The following is a 17954-nucleotide window of genomic DNA, read 5'->3' as shown; positions in this document are numbered from 1 at the left end:
TTATTTGGTAATGTGTGTGTGAGAGACTTCCGCATAGCCCAGACCGGAAGCAGCAGCCACTCTGGTGGCTACCATTAGCAGCTAACTTTTGCTCTGCGATATTTACATAAAAATGGAATTATGGATTATAAATTAAATCATTTTTTTATACAGAGACGTTAAAAACCTATGGATTAACCGATTCAGCCGCGTTTTTTTCTTTCTCGTTTTAATGCCATTGCACACGTCTTTTGATCAGATTGACAGCTACGGTGATACATCTCCCCTCGAAGCTACGTAAAGGTACGTGTTGTGATGTCTGTGTTTGCTTCCCCTGTCCAAGTTCAGATCACTCAGTGATGATACTATATACCTAAATAATCTGTCGAACCTCAGCTTTAATCGGATATCTTGTAAGTGCAGCTACGATAAGTAATAATAAGGGTACTTTTATCTTGAGTTCTGTGCCAAAGTGCGTTAGCATTTTTCGCTCAGGGGTCATTTAGATGCTTCTTATGAGACTTGTGTTTTGTTTTGGTATAAAATGGTTTGTATCGTCAGTTAGCTGAGATTATTTCCGTTAATCTGGTATAACACATTAATAGGTTCTTAAATATTACGATCCCCTGAGACACTGTCGTGAAAAAAAAAAGTAAAGTACCCGCCGGGACTTTGGGGTTTAACAGGTTAAAAAAAACGCAATATATACCGCGGGGGGGGGGGGGAACCGCGATGTCAGTTTTTTTCAATACCGTGCAGCCCTACATTGCATGCAAACATATTTAACTGGACAGAAGCCATTTGCGTTAAACACAGGCACATTTCTTTACACTGATAACTTGCAACAAATATTTATGCATGCAGGTCATTCCAAATAAAATTCAGCATGATAATAGTTTAAAGGAGTTGGCAGCAGATGGCTTAATGACTGAGCCCACTCCCTAAATCTCATGGAGTCAAAGGTCAACAAACAAAAAAAAGGAGTTCACAACATATTTTACAGATGTTCTCCTTAAGCTTATATATTGGACATTCAAGGCTAGCTGGCTTGGATTTTAAAAACACTGTACTTGAGACCTACTGTACACTAAGAGTGCAGCAAATTGGATTAATACGGCCTTTACCAGCTTGCTAAAGGTGTTAAAGGCCTTCAGCACGGCAGCTTTATGGTGGTTTCTAAAAGTGGCAAGAGCATTACTCATTTACTTCATAATCAAGCTGCAAACCGATGCTTTGCGTTAATAAACTTTTGTATCTCAATTTAAATACAGTAACTACAGTAGCTCTAAGTTTGAAAATAGCATTAAGTTTGACCTTATTTTAAATAGAATATTTGTCTTTAAAAGTAGTTATGAAGTATATCTCAAACACAGAGCCGGAGAATAGAATGAAGTAAAACTGCAACTGTTATCAAGCCATGAACAGCAGAGGGTCACGAGAGGACAGGTTAGAAAGAAACTGATTTCTCGCACATGCACGTCTTGGTTAGTACTAGAGAAAGGTGTGCTCTGTTACTTTAGAGAAGGACGTTGGAACAGAGAGAGGGAACAACACACAAGAGGAAAATGAACGGGCGATGGAAGAAGGTCTCTGGTTTTCCCAACCTGTGGTGTCGGGGCAACAGGAGTGACGCCAAAGCTGCCCTGTTTGTCTCGGCTGAACACAAGCTTCCATAGGACGATGTCAAGGATGAAGGTCTATGGAATAGCGCAGTGGGCAGGGGAAAGAATTAAGGAGAGGCTCATTTGGTTCCTAATATCTTCTGCATTGTCTTTTGCACATAGTCTTTTGTCTTTCTACAATTATTTTTGCAGACCCACCATTTATAAAAGCTTGTGTGGCAACTTTTTCCTTCTATCAAAGGTGTGTTAGTCATTACATGTGATGTTACAATTGAGTGAAACAAATTAGTAAGATAAGCATGGATACTATTGCCACTTAAAACTGAAAAAAGCTATCATTCTTAATTTTGTGCGAATTTCATTTTGGTTATATTTCTGACACACTAAAAACTGTGAAAGGAATATGCAATGTTTAGGAAATAGCATCACCTCGGCAATGATGCTAAGCAATGCATGTATGCAAGGGCAGTCATCTTAAAGGGAAAGCTGACATAGCTATACTGCTCCGAAGAGCAGGGGCAAGCTAGCAATAGATATAAATTGCTGTGCAGTGGCACAGCAATTTCTTTTCTTAAAGAGCATCCATCTATCCAGAGACATGTGCTCAAAATCTGCTTCAAAAGCCCAACAAACTTAAGCAGTTCTGTAAGTGTTAACCATTACAGATACCTTAGTTTGTTTCTTTAAAGACAAGAACACTTAACATAAATTCTTCTCACAACACAAGATTGATCTTGCAGTCCACTAAATGAGACAAATATGAGCACACTGCATGAAAAAACTAAAGCTGAGCATGAGAAAAACACATCAACAGAAACCATGTGAAGTGTGTGTCTTACCTCCATCACAACAGACACTGCAGCATTGACTAAGATGATGAGGAAGAGCTTTACCTTCCAGTCAAACGGGACACAAACAATCTGTAGGCAGAGACAGAAAACAAACACTCCAACGCTGACCATCAGAGAGTATTTACAAGGAGCCTTGTTTTAAGGCTTTATGTGTCTTCATGAACTTACAGAGTAGGACTTTATATAATATCATAATTATAAAAGAGTATAGAGCTTGCCATGAAAAAACAAGATACTGTACAGCAAGCAATATATTTCTTGTGTTTGACATCTTCTTACCTCTAGAAACTCGTCAATGGCTTTTACAGGGTAGAACATGATGAACAGCAGAAAAACATACAGAGTCAAGGCAGACAGCACAAACGGCCCTAAGGAGAGAACACATAGCAAGCACAAACACATTTATAACATATAACAATAACTTTGCAACTATTTTAGGACAGATTTAATAGGAAGTAGGTTTCTTACAATTCTTGTAGCTAGGCTGCCTGAAGGGTTTGCCCTTTGAGAAAACGATGGCAACAACGAGATACTGGAAGGAGGAGACATAAAAGAGGCTGGTGTTCTCGTAGTTCTGGATGTTGTGGTCGTCAATTTCAGTGTTGTTGTGGCCAACATTAATATGTGATGAGTTGTTGCAGGCACTGGGAGAGAGGGGAGATCAATTTGAGAACAATCAAATAACGCTTTCAGGCTGTGGTTAAAATACAGAAATCTAACATTTATGTTTTGATGTTATTTTTGTTTGTGTGAGGTACATGGACTCACTCAGAGAGCGGCGTCCACACTGTGTACCACGGCTGCTGTCGGACCCAAAGGAATGTAATGGTCTGGAAGCCCAAGCAGATGAGGATCTGGGTCAGCACAGAGAACAGCAGAGGCCCTGAGATCAGACCTGAAGGGGGACGACGAGACACCAGGTCTTGCCACGCTGGGTTCAGACTCACTGAAGGTGAAGATGCGCAGGGTGGGTGAGGAGAAGAGGCAGAAAGTAAGATAGAGATTAAGAAAAAGAAAGGGAGTCACACTACACATTACCTTATCCATATACTTACTAGTAAAGACAATAAGAAGGATGATGGCAATATCGATGAAGAGGAACTGGAAGTCTCCAAGGTTACTGAGGATCTAAGAAATAAAAACAGCACAGATCAGAGATGGGATTTCTCCTTTTTTCCCCCTCACCTACCATTGATTGTGAAGCAGCATTACGTACAGAGTAGAGGAGAGTGACACTGATGTACTGGATGATGCTGTAGAGGGCCATGAACTTGAACACACAGAAAGAGGTAATGAGAGCGGCACGCCCCTCCCTGTAAAGGAAAACAAACACTGTGTCATCTCTCCGTGCAACAGAGAAGCTAACATTGTGTCATGTGGCTAAACAAACACAACCTGACATAAAAAGGCCTTTTCAGCAATATGAACAGGTCCAAATAAGGAGGATTTTAAAAGCATGGGTTGGTTTTCTTGTGTTAAAGAATAGGAATTGAATCCATTTTAAAGATGAATACATAAAACAACATAATTGCCTGCCAAATCAATAGCACTTTTCAATCAGTATATTAAGTGTTTATGCATCATTACCACCCCATCTAAAGAGCATACGACAACGATATTGTCCATCTTGGTGCTTTTGAGGTTTCCACTGTCCTATTCATATTTTCTGTGCCCTTTATTTATTGTGTGAAAAAAGAAGTAAAGAAAGACAGACCTGATGAGGCTGGGGACACAGGAGATGTTCGGGGTCTTCGAGGTGAAGGGAGAGGCTACCGAGGCTTCGAGCTCCGACAGAGAGATGCCACCATGAGCCCTCTTCAGAGCCTAATGAGAAAAGTGAGAAAAATGTCCAGAGAGCAATTCATTAAATGTCAAACTCTCATTGTCTCATTAAATGTTACTTTTAAAGTTAATGTACATACCCCACAGTCGTTTGCTCCATCTCCACACATCCCAACAAAGTAGCTAGGAGCAGATAAAGAAGAACAGTGACTTTGTGCTCAGTGTTAACAACTTTTCATAAACAGAAACAATACTGACTCTACCACTGAAGTTTAATGAAGTTGTTTTATTGTAGATAAAATACTTGTCTAAACTTTGGGAGACTTGTCAAAGTATTTCCCATCTCTACATCATGTGTTGGGATTAAACACTCACTCCACGCCCTGCAGAGCCTCAATGAGTTGAGTTTTCTGGTCCGGGGCCATTCTTGCAAACACTGTCCCATGTAGCACCAGCTGCAACGCAGAACACATGATCATATCAAAATAAGTATTAGTTAGCATGGAGGTAGATCATACAGCAGCATGAACTACAACATTTATACTCCAGTTACAGGTAAGGAATAAGTGACTCATTTAAGAGACCTCACCTTTTGAAGCATGTCAGGGAAATGTTCAGAGATGACGGCAAAGGATTTTCCATTCATGGCAAAGTGGTACAGCTCCTGTTTTTTGGGCTCATCTATGTGGCACACATCATCCAGAGTGATGTTCACTTCCTGTTGGTATAATGGAGCATCAATTAGATCCATAAAATATTAACATATCATTAAAAAGTTGCCTCAAAAAACATTAGAGTTGAATCAACCTGAGTGTATTAACATCGATTAAGAATGCTGGTTCGCACAGGTCATATTTTGTCATTTAGTTTACTTATCATTCACTATGTGGACACATTTATTCTTGTTAGCCTCACCTCCAGATGAGATGTCTGGCTCGCCTTGTCAGCGTATCTCCAGGTGATCTTGGCGGCCTGTCCATCATGTGGAGGGAGGGCATCAGCAATGATGACTGTGTCTTGGGGAGGAATCATTCCACAGTCCCTGGCCACAGAAATGGCTGTCAGCATGTTGTCACCTGAATGTGAATACAGCACACATTAATAAATGCACAAGTCTACAGAAACTTGTTTTATAATGATCAGCTAATATAATAATATTTTTTTTGTAATGCTACTCTGCTCTTTCATCTCTTTCTAATTTCTTCTCCATTATACCTTTCTACACATGCATTACAAAGATTCTATCTGATCCACTACTCAACAACCAATATTAGTAAGTCATAAGAATGAGTCAATTGTAGTCTTTAACTGATGGTTAGGTGGACAATGGGAAGAGGAGCCTTTTGTGCTAGGACATTTGAAGAACAAGAGGAGGAAGACTGGTTCTGAAATGGTGCCTTATACTGTTTGTGTAGAATAGGATTCACAAATGAATAACTACATGTATTTTCAGCTTCACTTTGTTTCCTTTTATGACCAGTAAAGCAAACTTTAGAAAATAGTTAAAAAGGTCAAAGTTAAGCAAGGACGTAAAAAACAATTCTGGTGGATATTGGAGTTTGTGCCAGTTACAGTGAGCAGCCCAGAAAAGTTATTAGTCATGATATCGCAGGTGCAGCAGATGAAATAAGTGCCAATACGCAGATTACCAAACCCACCGGCTGCCTGTATCAAATAAATAAAAAAGTTCTGCATGCAATTTGCGTTGGCATATCTGTATGAGTTTTAGTTTGAGACTATAATGGTGCTGTTAGTAGTGGTTTTGATAAAACCTGTGCAAATGTGTCTATGTGTGCATGGCCTCACCAGTAACCATAACAGTGCGGATGCTGGCTTGGCGGAGGTCCTCCAGCACTGCTGGGGTTTCTGCCTTCAGCTTGTTCTGCATGATGATTAGACCCAGGAACTCCATGTTTGCCTCAATGTGATCCCTATTTCAAAGAGAAAGAATAACTTATTTATCATTATGGATAGGTTTAAAATTAAGGTCAAAGGCAATCTTATCAATAATGTACAAAACTCTACCTGCTGATGTTCTGGACTTTGTGCCAGCTGAGTTTGGATTCAAGTCGTCGATGAGCCAGAGCTATGACTCTGAAACCCTCCTTGGTGTAGCCCTCTAAAACATCTGCAAAGTTTTCTGGCACTGCAAAGACACAGAGAAACATTTATGAAGTGAATAAAGCTAGAGAAGGACAGATCATTAATTAAATTCAAATATCTATGGCTTTGTTGGAAGAGAGGTATCATTCAGAATTAGCAACAGTGTTTACCTCATCCGTAGTTTATGTAATTATTGGCTGGAATTGTAATTTTTAAACCATACCGAAAATCAATTTAGCTTATTTAAATATGTTATGCATCTATTCATTTAGTTCAGGGGTGGGGAACCTCCGGGCCCGTATACGGACCGCGAGACCACTTGGCTGTGTCTTTAGTTGTAAGCCCATTGGCAATCTGTCATACTGATCATACAGTCAATAACTTTGTTGTTATTAGCATCTGGTTAGCTAGCTATGCTAACGAATATAAGAAGCTTTTTCTACAACCAGTGAGGTAAAGGCACATCTGTATATGATCATTATAGTTATAAAAAACAAGAGAATAAAGTAAACAGGTATGAAATACTATGTTACCATAAAAAAAAGTTTTTTGTACAAGAATACAGTTTAAAAAGGGGAGTGATTAGTAAAATATCCATAAAGAAAAAGAAAATCTGCTTCCAGTTCTGTTTCATATGGGTGTTGAGAGATGTATTCATAGATCTCTTAATGTTGCTCTCAAAGTGCACCAGATTGATGCTTTTAACTTCAACATTTAAAAAAAAAAATCTTCCCCCTAGAGGAGGTTAGCCCCCCCCCCACTTCAATCATGTTCACATGGATAGGATACTAATTACATTTGCACACATCTTGTGTCCATATCTTTCTGGTCATGTGCATGCATACGCGAGTCATGGTAAGATATCTGGAGGTTGCTTTTTCTTTGCACAGCATGAAAGAAAGGACAAATGAATGGGCTGTGATTTTAGTTTTTTTTAAGCAGAGGTCAATCATTTGTAAGGCCGTCGGAGGGTGTTGAAATGGCCCTTGAGAGGAAAAAGGTTCCCCACCCCTGATTTAGTTAGTTACAATAACTTTGCTCCTCACCTGTGTCTTTCTTGCAGAGGCTAGCCACTATCTCGGGGGCCCCCTTCATGTAGGCGTCCATACGTTTCTCCCCTAGCAGACGAGCCACCACACACATCCTCTGGAGGGCTGAGGAAAAGGGAAACTGGCGCACGATACCTATCTCATGCGCTGACTGCACGTGCACACGGACACAAGGATACACAAAAACAAATACGGTTCTTATTAATAATGTCAAGAAGGACAAGAACATTTAAAATAAAATGTCCATCTTGGAAAATGCGAATAAATGACTTATTGAAAAAAATATATATATAGAAAATGTGTTTGAATACAGCGGGAAAACTCACCGAAAGCTCATACAGCTCCTAGAATTGGAAAAGAGCAGAGTGGGACGAGTCCATGAGAACACAATATGTCAAAACAACCAATACAGTAATAGCTGAAAAATGTTTCTATTAACTGTGTATTACTTATATTGCATTAAGCAGGGTTCGTACGGGTGCTTGAAATCCTTGAAAATGCTTGAAATTTGACGTGGTGTTTTCAAGGTTGGGAAAGTGCTTGAATTTTGGGAATGGTGCTTGAAATTGAGATAAAGTGCTTGAAAATGTAAATGCTTTACTTTTACAATAAATTGCTGTCTGACTGAATAGTTCGCTTTTTAGATTAAAAGAAAAGAATTGCTTCGCTTCTACATAAAACAGCTCTGCTGCGGCCTTCCCGCGCTATGCGCGCAACCTGCAAGTGTTTGTGTTACGTGTGACCTGGGCATTCTGATGAGTGATAGATGACTGTGCCAGGAGGTTGCAGTTTCAACGAGCGTTGGCTAGCAGAAGACAAATACAAGCCATGGCTAAGACGAGGGTCAAGCCCACGAGTAGCCTCCTGCAAAGTTTGCAAAAATATCGATGCGAGAGTCTGCGCTGACGAGCCACATGAAAGGTACGCCGGGGCAGAGCATTTTAGATTAGGCTAACGTGGCATGTTACTTTTGTTTAAGCTAACGTTAGCGAGCTGAATAGCGAACTCGATTGAGGGATAATAATAATTGCAGGGGACAATCATTTCAGAGGAGCGTACCTATGTTATGTGCGTTACAGTCGCCATCCTGTGGTGTTCAGAGGATGCAGCACTCACGGTATTTCGTGTTATAGTCACGAAATATAATCTATTGATTCGACACAGAGCGATTTTGAAAGCAATGTATTTCTACTGGTAGTATGTTTCGTGCCTAAACCAAATGTGACTTGCTCTATCGAAATCAGTCACATTGACCCGAAGACACATTTTCGTTTGTATTACTGGTCTGGGGGAAGCTCGCGCGTGTGTGTTTGTGTACCGGGGAAACACTCACAAGAAACACCGGCTGTTGTTATGCTTGCTGTGATGTTACATTAGTCCGTTCTCTGCTTGTAATTATGCCGAAGCTTCAAAGTTGTATTTATCATCTGAATTTGCCGAAACAAGTTTAATATTCTGAAAGCTAAGACTTTGTTTATTTGAAAACAGATGAAAACAAACTGTGTTTTATATAAAATTGAAGTATTATACAAGTAAAACTACATGTTGCTTTAATCCCATGTAATTGTAGAATGAACACAGTCTTCCTTTGAAGATGTATAAGTCAGGTGTCTTGAGTAGCATTACCTACAAATCATTGTACACATTTGTAGATATTATTTTCCACTTGTTACCATTGTGAGGCTATTTTTATGCAGCTCTGCGTGATTTTGTGGCTACAATTCAGACTAATACGCTACCAGAGGTGGAATAAGTACTCAGATCTTGTAGTGAAATTATAAGTACTCAGATCTTGTACTTAGCAAAAGTAGAAGTACCAGAGTGTAGGAATACTCTGTCACAGTAAAAGTACTGCATTCAAAATGTTCCTCAAGTGAAAGTAGAAAAGTATTCTCATCAAAATATAGTGAAAGTAGCGACAGTAAAAGTAGTGATTGTGCAGATTGGTCCATTTCAGAATAATATATATGATATGTTTTATAATGATTGATCATGAAAGTGTTCTCAAAGCTGGTAAAGGTGCAGCTAGTTTGAATGACTTTGTATACTGCAGGGTAGCTTGTGGATTTACTCCAGGTGGAACTAAAGTCTGATTCAACACTTGATTAGATTTCACATCATTCATCCACATCTGTGAAGTAACTAAAGGGATTACATATTTAGTGGAGGAAAAGTACACCATGTACCTCTGAACTGTAGAGGAGTAGAAGTACACCATGTACCTCTAAACTGTAGAGGAGTAGAAGTACACCATGTACCTCTAAACTGTAGAGGAGTAGAAGTACACCATGTACCTCTGAACTGTAGAGGAGTAGAAGTACACCATGTACCTCTGAACTGTAGAGGAGTAGAAGTACACCATGTACCTCTAAACTGTAGAGGAGTAGAAGTACACCATGTACCTCTAAACTGTAGAGGAGTAGAAGTACACCATGTACCTCTAAACTGTAGAGGAGTAGAAGTACACCATGTACCTCTGAACTGTAGTGGAGTAGAAGTACACCATGTACCTCTGAACTGTAGTGGAGTAGAAGTACACCATGTACCTCTGACTTGTGTTTACTGCCAACCTAAAAGTACCTCAAAAATAGTAATCAATAATGTATTGAAAAGTTATGTGGCTGATTGTTTTATATTGGCTCAGACAGGTTATATGGGACATACAGATGGGTCACTCATTTTGAAATATTAAACTTAGTTTTTTTTCCTTTAATTTTTCATCCTCAAGTAGAATGCTATCACGAAACACACATTTGTTTGTTTATAGCATAAAGAACATCTGATTTAATGTGAGGTAGGGAAATAATCATTTGAGTATGTGTATATAAATATGTAATTTACAACAGCTGTAAGATGCTTGAAAAGCTGGAAAATGCACCTTGAAAATGCTTGAAAAGTGCATTTGGAAAAAGTGTAAGAACCCTGATTAAGGCAACATAAAAATGCTGGTTCTATTTATAGCCAAAATACTGTGGAGTAAGACACTCTTTTATCACATGTATAAGGATGACTATTAAAAAGGAAGAGATAAAAAAAGACCACACTAAAGCTATTGTTTTTTTTATAATATCAGGTTTATACCGTTTTAGACATTTCCCATATATTGAGGAACTGTGGTCATCTTTCTGAACAACTGGGTTAAATTCCGTACCATGTCCTGCTCTGGTGTTACGGCAGGCTCTGGGGGCAGCAGCTGTTTTGGGGGTTTAACCACAGTGGGCATGATACGGTTGTGGAGAGATGTTTCCTCCTCAGTGGCCTCCTCCAGGATCTGTGTAGACAAAAGTTTATAAAAAAAGAAAAAAGTTGAGAAAATTGTCTGTTATATAGATATATTTTTTATTCCATCTTCTTCTTTCTGTTGCACACTGTCAGCCTGACTCAAAAGGCTATTTGCCCTCATACACCCTTTGAAAGGTGCTATTATTTATCTCCTTCCAACTGTGTTGCCCTGACCATCCTCATGCTTTAGGATGGATTCAGAACCACTCACCCAGCCTGTGGCCTCAAACATCTTAAGGTCCAGTGGGTCTCCGGACAGCTGGCCCTCTATTTTGGTGAGAGAGTGGCAGGTGGCCATACATGCCACAAACTGGGACTTGACTAGATTTTCCTTGTATGCATTTTCCTCTGACAGGTGGAAACTGGAGGCAGAAGAAACATGAGGTTAACAAGAGACCTTCAAAAACACTGTGGATTCTGAATCCTCTCACCAGGTGATCAGCAAATCCATACAAGTTCATCAATGGCTAACTAAGAGAATTACTTCTTTCTAAAAACCTTTAAGATAATGATTTCTTTGGGGTTTGAATATTTTGGATGCAGCTGAAAGGCAACGAAACAGTGGCAGTTCCCTGTTAGATAACCAGACCAGCTTACCTGCCGTTCTCTACCCTCTGAACTCCCCATAGGTCTAATCCATCTTCTGTCAGAGTTCCAGTCTGTAAGCAGGAAGAAAGTTTAATTTAACTGAGTTACATGGAATCAAATCAAATATAAGAAACTACAGTAGAGGTACAAATATCTCCATTTCTTCATATTTTGTTTATTTTCAGGTGGTGTACTTTTCTAGTTGATATGTAAAGTTAGAGCTGACTACTACCAGTTATACAACCAGAGGTACTCACCTTGTCAAAGCAGACCAGATTGAGTTGACCGCAGATGTTGATCCTTTGTGGGCTGATGCAAAAAATGCCCAGGTTTTTGAGGCGTCGCTGGGCGTACACAATGCCAGCTGTCATGGCGGCTGGCAGCGCCGGGGGCACAGTAATGGTGATGATGTCCAGAGACTCAATAATGATGGTTTTAGCTGGCACCTGGGGGAGGGCAGAAAGGACAGAGTAAGGACACTTTGAAATGGTTGATAATCACATTGATCAGAAAACTCTCCAGCTATAAATCAACATGCTGATGCTTATTCTGCTGTAATGCAACAAGCGATAGAGAGACAGGAAAAGTGATGTCTCAAACCATTCATGTTTTATAGAACTCAGCAGAGGTGTGGACTCGAGTCACATGACTTGGACTCGAGTCACCAATTTGATGACTTTGGACTCGACAAAATCACAAAACACTTGCGACTTGACTTGAACACCAATGACTCTGGACTTGACTTGGACTTGAGCCCTCTGACTTGAGGTGACTTGATACTTTAATTCAGAGTTCTCCAACATGCCAATCGCGAGCTGCCAGTAGAAGAGCAGACTCCCGTCGGGGAGAGCAGAGTCTTCAGCCGGTCCTACTCTTGCTGCTGAAAATCCATGCGGGGAGGGGCGGGACTTTATTTTGCTGGGCCACCATGCGGCCAATCATATGCGAGGACACACTAAGATCATACCATTATGTGAAAGAAGGGTGGGGGGCAGACGCTCCAAAGACAGCAAGTGTAGTGGTACAGGCCAGCTACACAGAGCCACGGGGAGACGGATTTAAATGCTAGCGCGTCGGAAAAAGTCAAGAAATGAGCGAAAACCGAAAAAAGAAGCAGCATCTGGCTGCATTTCAATGATATTGGAGAAAGCAAAGCTGAGTGCAGGATTTGTAAAATGAAAATAACCTTCAGAGCAGGGTTTTTATTTTGGTAACCACTCAGGATTTATTGCCAGAGGTGGGAGAAGTTCAGATCTTGTACTTGAGTAAAAGTACCAGAGTGTAGGAATACTCGGTTACAATAAAAAGTCCTGCATTCAAAATGTTACTCAAGTAAAAGTAGAAAAGTATTATCATCAAAATATAGTTAAAGTACCACCTGCAGAGGGATCTAGATTCAGGTGTTCTTTTCCCCATAGAGACCGCCTCGCTGCACATTATCCCTTGCATAAAGATAGATTGTGGGTCCCTTACAACATGTTGTACACAGTGGAAATAAACATTCTGGTCACCTTAACATCAGGGATCTTATCAATTAAACTCCTTCTGAAATAAACCGTCACGGTAGCCTTACCTTACTGATCCCTCTTAAATTAGAAGATAAACACTTTACTTTACCAGCAGAGAGAAAATGGATTATAATGTGACTAATAAAGAGCAGTTTGATTATTAAGTATTATTCTGTTGATGGATGTTATTACATTTGGTGAAAAGCACATAATGACTTGTTTAAGACTCGGTTTTCAAAGTTTAGGACTTGACTTGAATTTGCCCATCCTGACTTGAGCGCTAACACTTGAGACTTACTTGTGACTTGCAAAACAATGACTTGGTCCCACCTCTGGAACTCAGTGATTCAGACATTTATAAAATGCAGTTTCATGTTGAGCACAATGTTGCACAGAGGGAATGAAGGGCTTGACACAGGACATCATTCTTTATTTCACAGAGCCAGTGAATCTTCTATAGGAAAGTATGTGATTTTCTTGCAGTTGCCCTTACATGTTCACCCCCTCTTTTACTTCTGTAAAAAAACAGATAACAATGCTTACCTTGTTCATGATGCTGAGGACGATGGAGTAGACAAAGCCAATTCCAGCTATAGCCACCAGACACAAGAGGAAGAGGTAGGCATCTCGGTACAGCTTGAAGTCGGTGGGTTTTGGGTAAAGGATGGAGCGCACCAGCTGGCCTTTGGCTGTGCTGAAACCTGGGTAAAGACGTTTTTAGGAGAATTTTTCAAATATTCGATCTTACACTCCTTTCAGAAAGGGTCTCTAAACTGTGACGAACAAGGATTACACTGCAGAGCACCTAATAAGGGGGCTCCCTGAATAAGAGGGATATTCCTAACCTCAGAGAGGCTGTGTTGATCTTTTAACAAATGGCAGTAGAACCTGTGATTTCTTTATTTAAACAACGAATGAAACCCTTGTATTTCAGTCAAGAATCTAAGTACAGCTTACTTTATGGAAGTAGCATCTCCAGCAAGAGAATAAAGACCATACACGTGGGCTGAGCATGTATGTAGAAAAAATATAACCACTTTTGAATGTCACACTGTTTTAGATCCAACGTTTCTACAACAAACATATAGAACATTTACACCAATTTAGAGATGATCTCAACATTACATTCCTGAATTCACATCCCCGGACACACACACAGACCTACCTGTGCATACCACCACAGCCTTGACCAGGTCGCCTGTGTAGAAGCGGGTCTGGATGACATGCGTGCCACAGAAGAGTGTGTGTCTCTTATGCTCCTCTGTGTTGAAGACACTGTCATTATCCTCCCCCCTGTCCCCAGGCAATGGGTCTGGCAGGTTGGTCTTTGTCACAGGAACACTCTCACCTAATTAGAGGTTAGACTGATATTAGCACTGGCAGCTGGACAATTAACAAGAAGAGCTGTTGGCTGTTTAGAGTCTCCTATGGTCGGTTGTTAAGCCAACAGCCGCGCTCTCTGCTGAGTTTCTTAAATGTTCAGATGTCGCCTCTAACCTGTGAGCATGCTTTCATTGACAATGCAGGTGCCGCTGACCAGCACGGCGTCACATGGCATGATGGTCCCATTGATGGGGATGACCATCACATCACCGGGCACCAGATCAGTAGACAAAATCTCTTCGATTTCTGTTGGGAAGGGGGAGGGGGGTGCAGGGGAGGAGTGGAGAAAGTAAATGTGTGCATTAAATTCAGACAAGTGGAGTGTGGAGTAAAACAAATAGGAGACAGTTAAATGAGGAGTGTGGAGAATGGTGTAAGGTGTAATTCAACAACAGCAGATGGAGGATGTGGGGGGGAGAAAGGAGACATTTTGTGTGTCAGAGCCCCAGAGCCTTGTTCAGCACTTCTCTCATTACTCATGCCTAGGAAGGCAGCAGGAAAAAGCAAACAGGGGCCAGTGCAGTAAATGGATGCATACATAAAAGTATAAGAGTTTTCAAACTTCCACAGCAATGTTTTCCAACTGATTCTGAGCATGAGTCTAATTTTGTCCTTTGGCCAATCTTGGTATTCATTTTAATTGGCTACAGCTGATAAGACACAGGATGACAATGTCAAGGCATGTGCATCTCTGTAGCAGATACTATAACCCACACAGACCTATAATATTATGTGTAGAACTATTAAAGAGTGCTTAAAAATGAATGCCTATGCTTTGCCCTCTATCTAACATAAAACCTTTCTCTCTTTAAGTGTGCATTGTCCCATACTAGCAGCCATCTGAAACACAGCCAATGGGACTGTGTAATTGAGTCTGGGCTAGCACACAAGCAAAAAAAATAAAGTCTAATGCGAGGTTACGTTTGGAGAGAATAGAATAAAAATGTGGTGTACTACTATTTAAATGACCATCTGCAACAAAAAAACAACAGAAGAAAAGAAGGAAAACAGAAAGGTACAAACCATTGTTGGGTCGGCATACAGACACACGGACAACACTGTGAGTTGCCACCATATCGTGGAGCATGATGTATTGCTGGAATAAAAGAACAAAGAAGATAGACTTTAGACATCTTTTTGATTTGCATATTTACCCGAGTATAACTATGTAGCCAGATGTGAGGTCAGATAAATGTCTCTGAATTTATTGAAAGTCTCAAGATTTGTGGAGCTCACCTTTTTAATGGTGTACAGAGAGGTAGCTATGGATATGATCGACATGAAAAGGATGGCCACAGCATAATAGTAATACTCATCGGCACTCCACAGGATCACACTGAAGAGCTGGAAGATGTAGAAAGGGTTTAGAACCTGCAGGAGGGAGACAGAGAGATTAGTGAGGTTATTCAAAGACGGAGATGTCTACTTGAGGATTTAATCAAGATGCTTCCTTGACAACGAGAGGGAAAAAGAAGATTTAAACAAGTTCCCATACAGTATGTCTGCATAAGTTCTCATTTACAAGATGTACATATATTTATTTATGTAGTTTTAGATATGTTACACGGTGTACACAAGTTTAATGTGTAAGGGGATGAGATGTCCCCCTTTTGTTCATTGTGTTGCGTGCACGGGCGGTAGTAGTATTTATCAACGTACCAATTACATACTGAAACTAAACTCGTTTAATAGAAATACAGCAAGTAGATATCCAAAACAGTTTCCTTAAAAAGAATGCACAAAACTAGAAAGGTCTCTTTATCTACTAGCTGGGAAAATATTGGTTAGTGTGGTATTTCATTGTTTGAAGGAACTGAAATGCAGAGATAAATTCACAACATTGTAACTTTAATATCTGGGCACACAAAAGTCGACAAGGAGTCTATAATTCAAGACAATTCAAACTTCAAAGACGTCAAAGACGTGCTGCCTGTGTGAAGGCAAACCGGGCCTTACCTCTTTGATAAGCAGCTTGAAAACAGAAGGCACTTTCACTGCAATTTCATTCACTCCGAAGAACAGTCTCCTGACAAGAGGTGAAAGAGACATTAATGAGCAAAGTGTTGTAAACTGCACCTTCTTATCAAAACATAACCACATACTCAAACACACATGTACGCATAAACATAGTAATATGTGGGCTCTATAAACAGGGGTGCACATAACTTTTTTGCCCTGGTTCTCAAAAGGAGCACCTGGTGATGTTGCTTGGTGCTCATCCTTAAAATGAAATAAACCGTAACTTTGGAGGGGGTCTTGACTTTATTTGCAAGACACACGGCACTGAACACACATGCAGAGGTGAACACAAGAAAACATTAGCACGACCAGTAATCCTACAAGCTGTCATCACTACCCTCCCGACTGTTCTCCTCACTGTCTTCCTTTCTGTCAGACATGGTAGCTGATGATGTAGGCCTACTACTTTCTCTCTGGTTGAGTCTGCGATTAGCTGCTTGCATCCACAAGTCAACAGCTGGGTTTGGGTCGAAAGTCTCTGTTGTCATCTTAGACAAGTGGATGTAATCCAATAAGTATGTGAACATAACCAATAACCTACCATAGCCAATAACAAATTAAACTTATTTTATTTGTGTTGTTCATATCTTATTTTACCTTAACATTTATTTATTTATGGATCTTTTTTTTATCTCTCCAGTTTTAAAGGATATTTTTGGTTACTGTCCTATAGTATACATTGGAATGATTTCAAACCTGTGTATCCCAATAATTATAAAGGAGTGCCTTGGAAATGTGTGTTTACATAAATTGTGACCAAACCGTTTGAACTTAGACTAAAGTGAACTATCTAAATACTCAGAGTCCTTTACCTCACTGAGCTGTAGTATCAACCTCTCAGTCTGACTGGAGAGGACTCTCCCTCCACATCATTGTAGAAATATCTTCTTCTTATATCCGTTAGAGCAGCTAGCACCAGATTCTAATAACAACAGCCCTAACAACCCTCCCTCTCTCCCACGCTCACTCGCATTTTGGCTGTGAGCTGCGGGCGCCAGATAAGCCAACATCCCCCATTTTCATCACTTACAGCGCCCATCGTACAGGGCAAATGAAACGTGTAACCACCAGCGCACCAGTTATGTGCAGCCCTGTCTATAAAGTCTGACTGCAGTTAGTTTGTGCCACCTATCCTTCAGACAGGTGAGCTGTACCTGTACTCCTGCTGGTTCCTGGTCAGGCCTACACTGTGCTCCGAGTGGAGGGTGGAGCAGCTGACCTGCAAATCCTCCAGGCCGCTGCAGGGGTCAATGCAGGGGGGCAAAAGTCAAGACTTTTAATTACACATAATGGTGCAAGTCTAATAATTATTGCAGTTGTAAAAGGTTAAGGATTTCAGATGTTAATGTATTGGTCTTTACAAGTTAAAACATAATTACAGATAGAGTTATAATTCATCTGCTTTCAATTTAGCTTACTCTAAGGGAGGAGTTTTCAGAAGCAGTAGCGCCTACAAACTGGAATAAATAACATTTCTGTAAATATCCAAAGAATGCTTACGTTAAAACACCAAAATTCTGCACCTCGTCGCTCCAATAATAAGTTGTGCTATGGAAGGTAAAGTAGCGGATCTAGCAAAGGGAAATACAAGAGGGAAAAGCAGGGAGAAAGGATACATGTTACTTTTACTGTATTGCTATCCACATGCTAAAAGGCAATAAGTAAATGTGCATGAAAGAGAAGGGTAAGGCAGAATTCAGTTTTATGTAACATATGTTTGACAATTTGCAGCATCACTATGAATATAGAATGTGATTAAACATTATTAAAGCGTTGTAATACTTTGAT

General features: G+C 40.2%; 1 protein-coding gene across 3 annotated transcripts in view; it reads right to left on the bottom strand.

Annotated features, from left to right (window-relative positions):
* The window catches only part of atp13a3 (ATPase 13A3), a 53508-nt gene that overhangs the window by 5956 nt on the left and 29598 nt on the right, over positions 1-17954 (bottom strand). For 2 of the 3 annotated variants that reach the window (XM_034217741.1, XM_034217742.1), the window contains exons 6-33: positions 17667-17737; positions 17321-17404; positions 16104-16173; positions 15384-15518; positions 15171-15243; positions 14262-14393; positions 13930-14112; positions 13308-13465; positions 11514-11702; positions 11266-11327; positions 10880-11030; positions 10538-10657; positions 7713-7730; positions 7384-7537; positions 6260-6380; positions 6041-6165; positions 5150-5310; positions 4824-4952; positions 4610-4689; positions 4375-4417; positions 4167-4276; positions 3669-3765; positions 3508-3580; positions 3221-3398; positions 2921-3096; positions 2732-2820; positions 2441-2521; positions 1584-1676 (exon numbers count right to left, since the gene is read on the bottom strand). In XM_034217741.1, the coding sequence (XP_034073632.1) occupies positions 1584-1676; positions 2441-2521; positions 2732-2820; positions 2921-3096; positions 3221-3398; positions 3508-3580; positions 3669-3765; positions 4167-4276; positions 4375-4417; positions 4610-4689; positions 4824-4952; positions 5150-5310; positions 6041-6165; positions 6260-6380; positions 7384-7537; positions 7713-7730; positions 10538-10657; positions 10880-11030; positions 11266-11327; positions 11514-11702; positions 13308-13465; positions 13930-14112; positions 14262-14393; positions 15171-15243; positions 15384-15518; positions 16104-16173; positions 17321-17404; positions 17667-17737 (3156 nt within the window). The remainder of the gene's footprint in view (positions 1-1583; positions 1677-2440; positions 2522-2731; positions 2821-2920; positions 3097-3220; positions 3399-3507; positions 3581-3668; positions 3766-4166; positions 4277-4374; positions 4418-4609; positions 4690-4823; positions 4953-5149; positions 5311-6040; positions 6166-6259; positions 6381-7383; positions 7538-7712; positions 7731-10537; positions 10658-10879; positions 11031-11265; positions 11328-11513; positions 11703-13307; positions 13466-13929; positions 14113-14261; positions 14394-15170; positions 15244-15383; positions 15519-16103; positions 16174-17320; positions 17405-17666; positions 17738-17954) is intronic. The other variant, XM_034217743.1, reaches the window with a different exon arrangement.

Source organism: Gymnodraco acuticeps, unplaced genomic scaffold (genome assembly GCF_902827175.1).
Source record: "Gymnodraco acuticeps unplaced genomic scaffold, fGymAcu1.1, whole genome shotgun sequence".
In the NCBI taxonomy this organism is placed as follows: domain Eukaryota; kingdom Metazoa; phylum Chordata; class Actinopteri; order Perciformes; family Bathydraconidae; genus Gymnodraco; species Gymnodraco acuticeps.
Note: the sequence above shows the minus strand (reverse complement) of the source record. Positions and strands in the feature narration are given on the sequence as shown.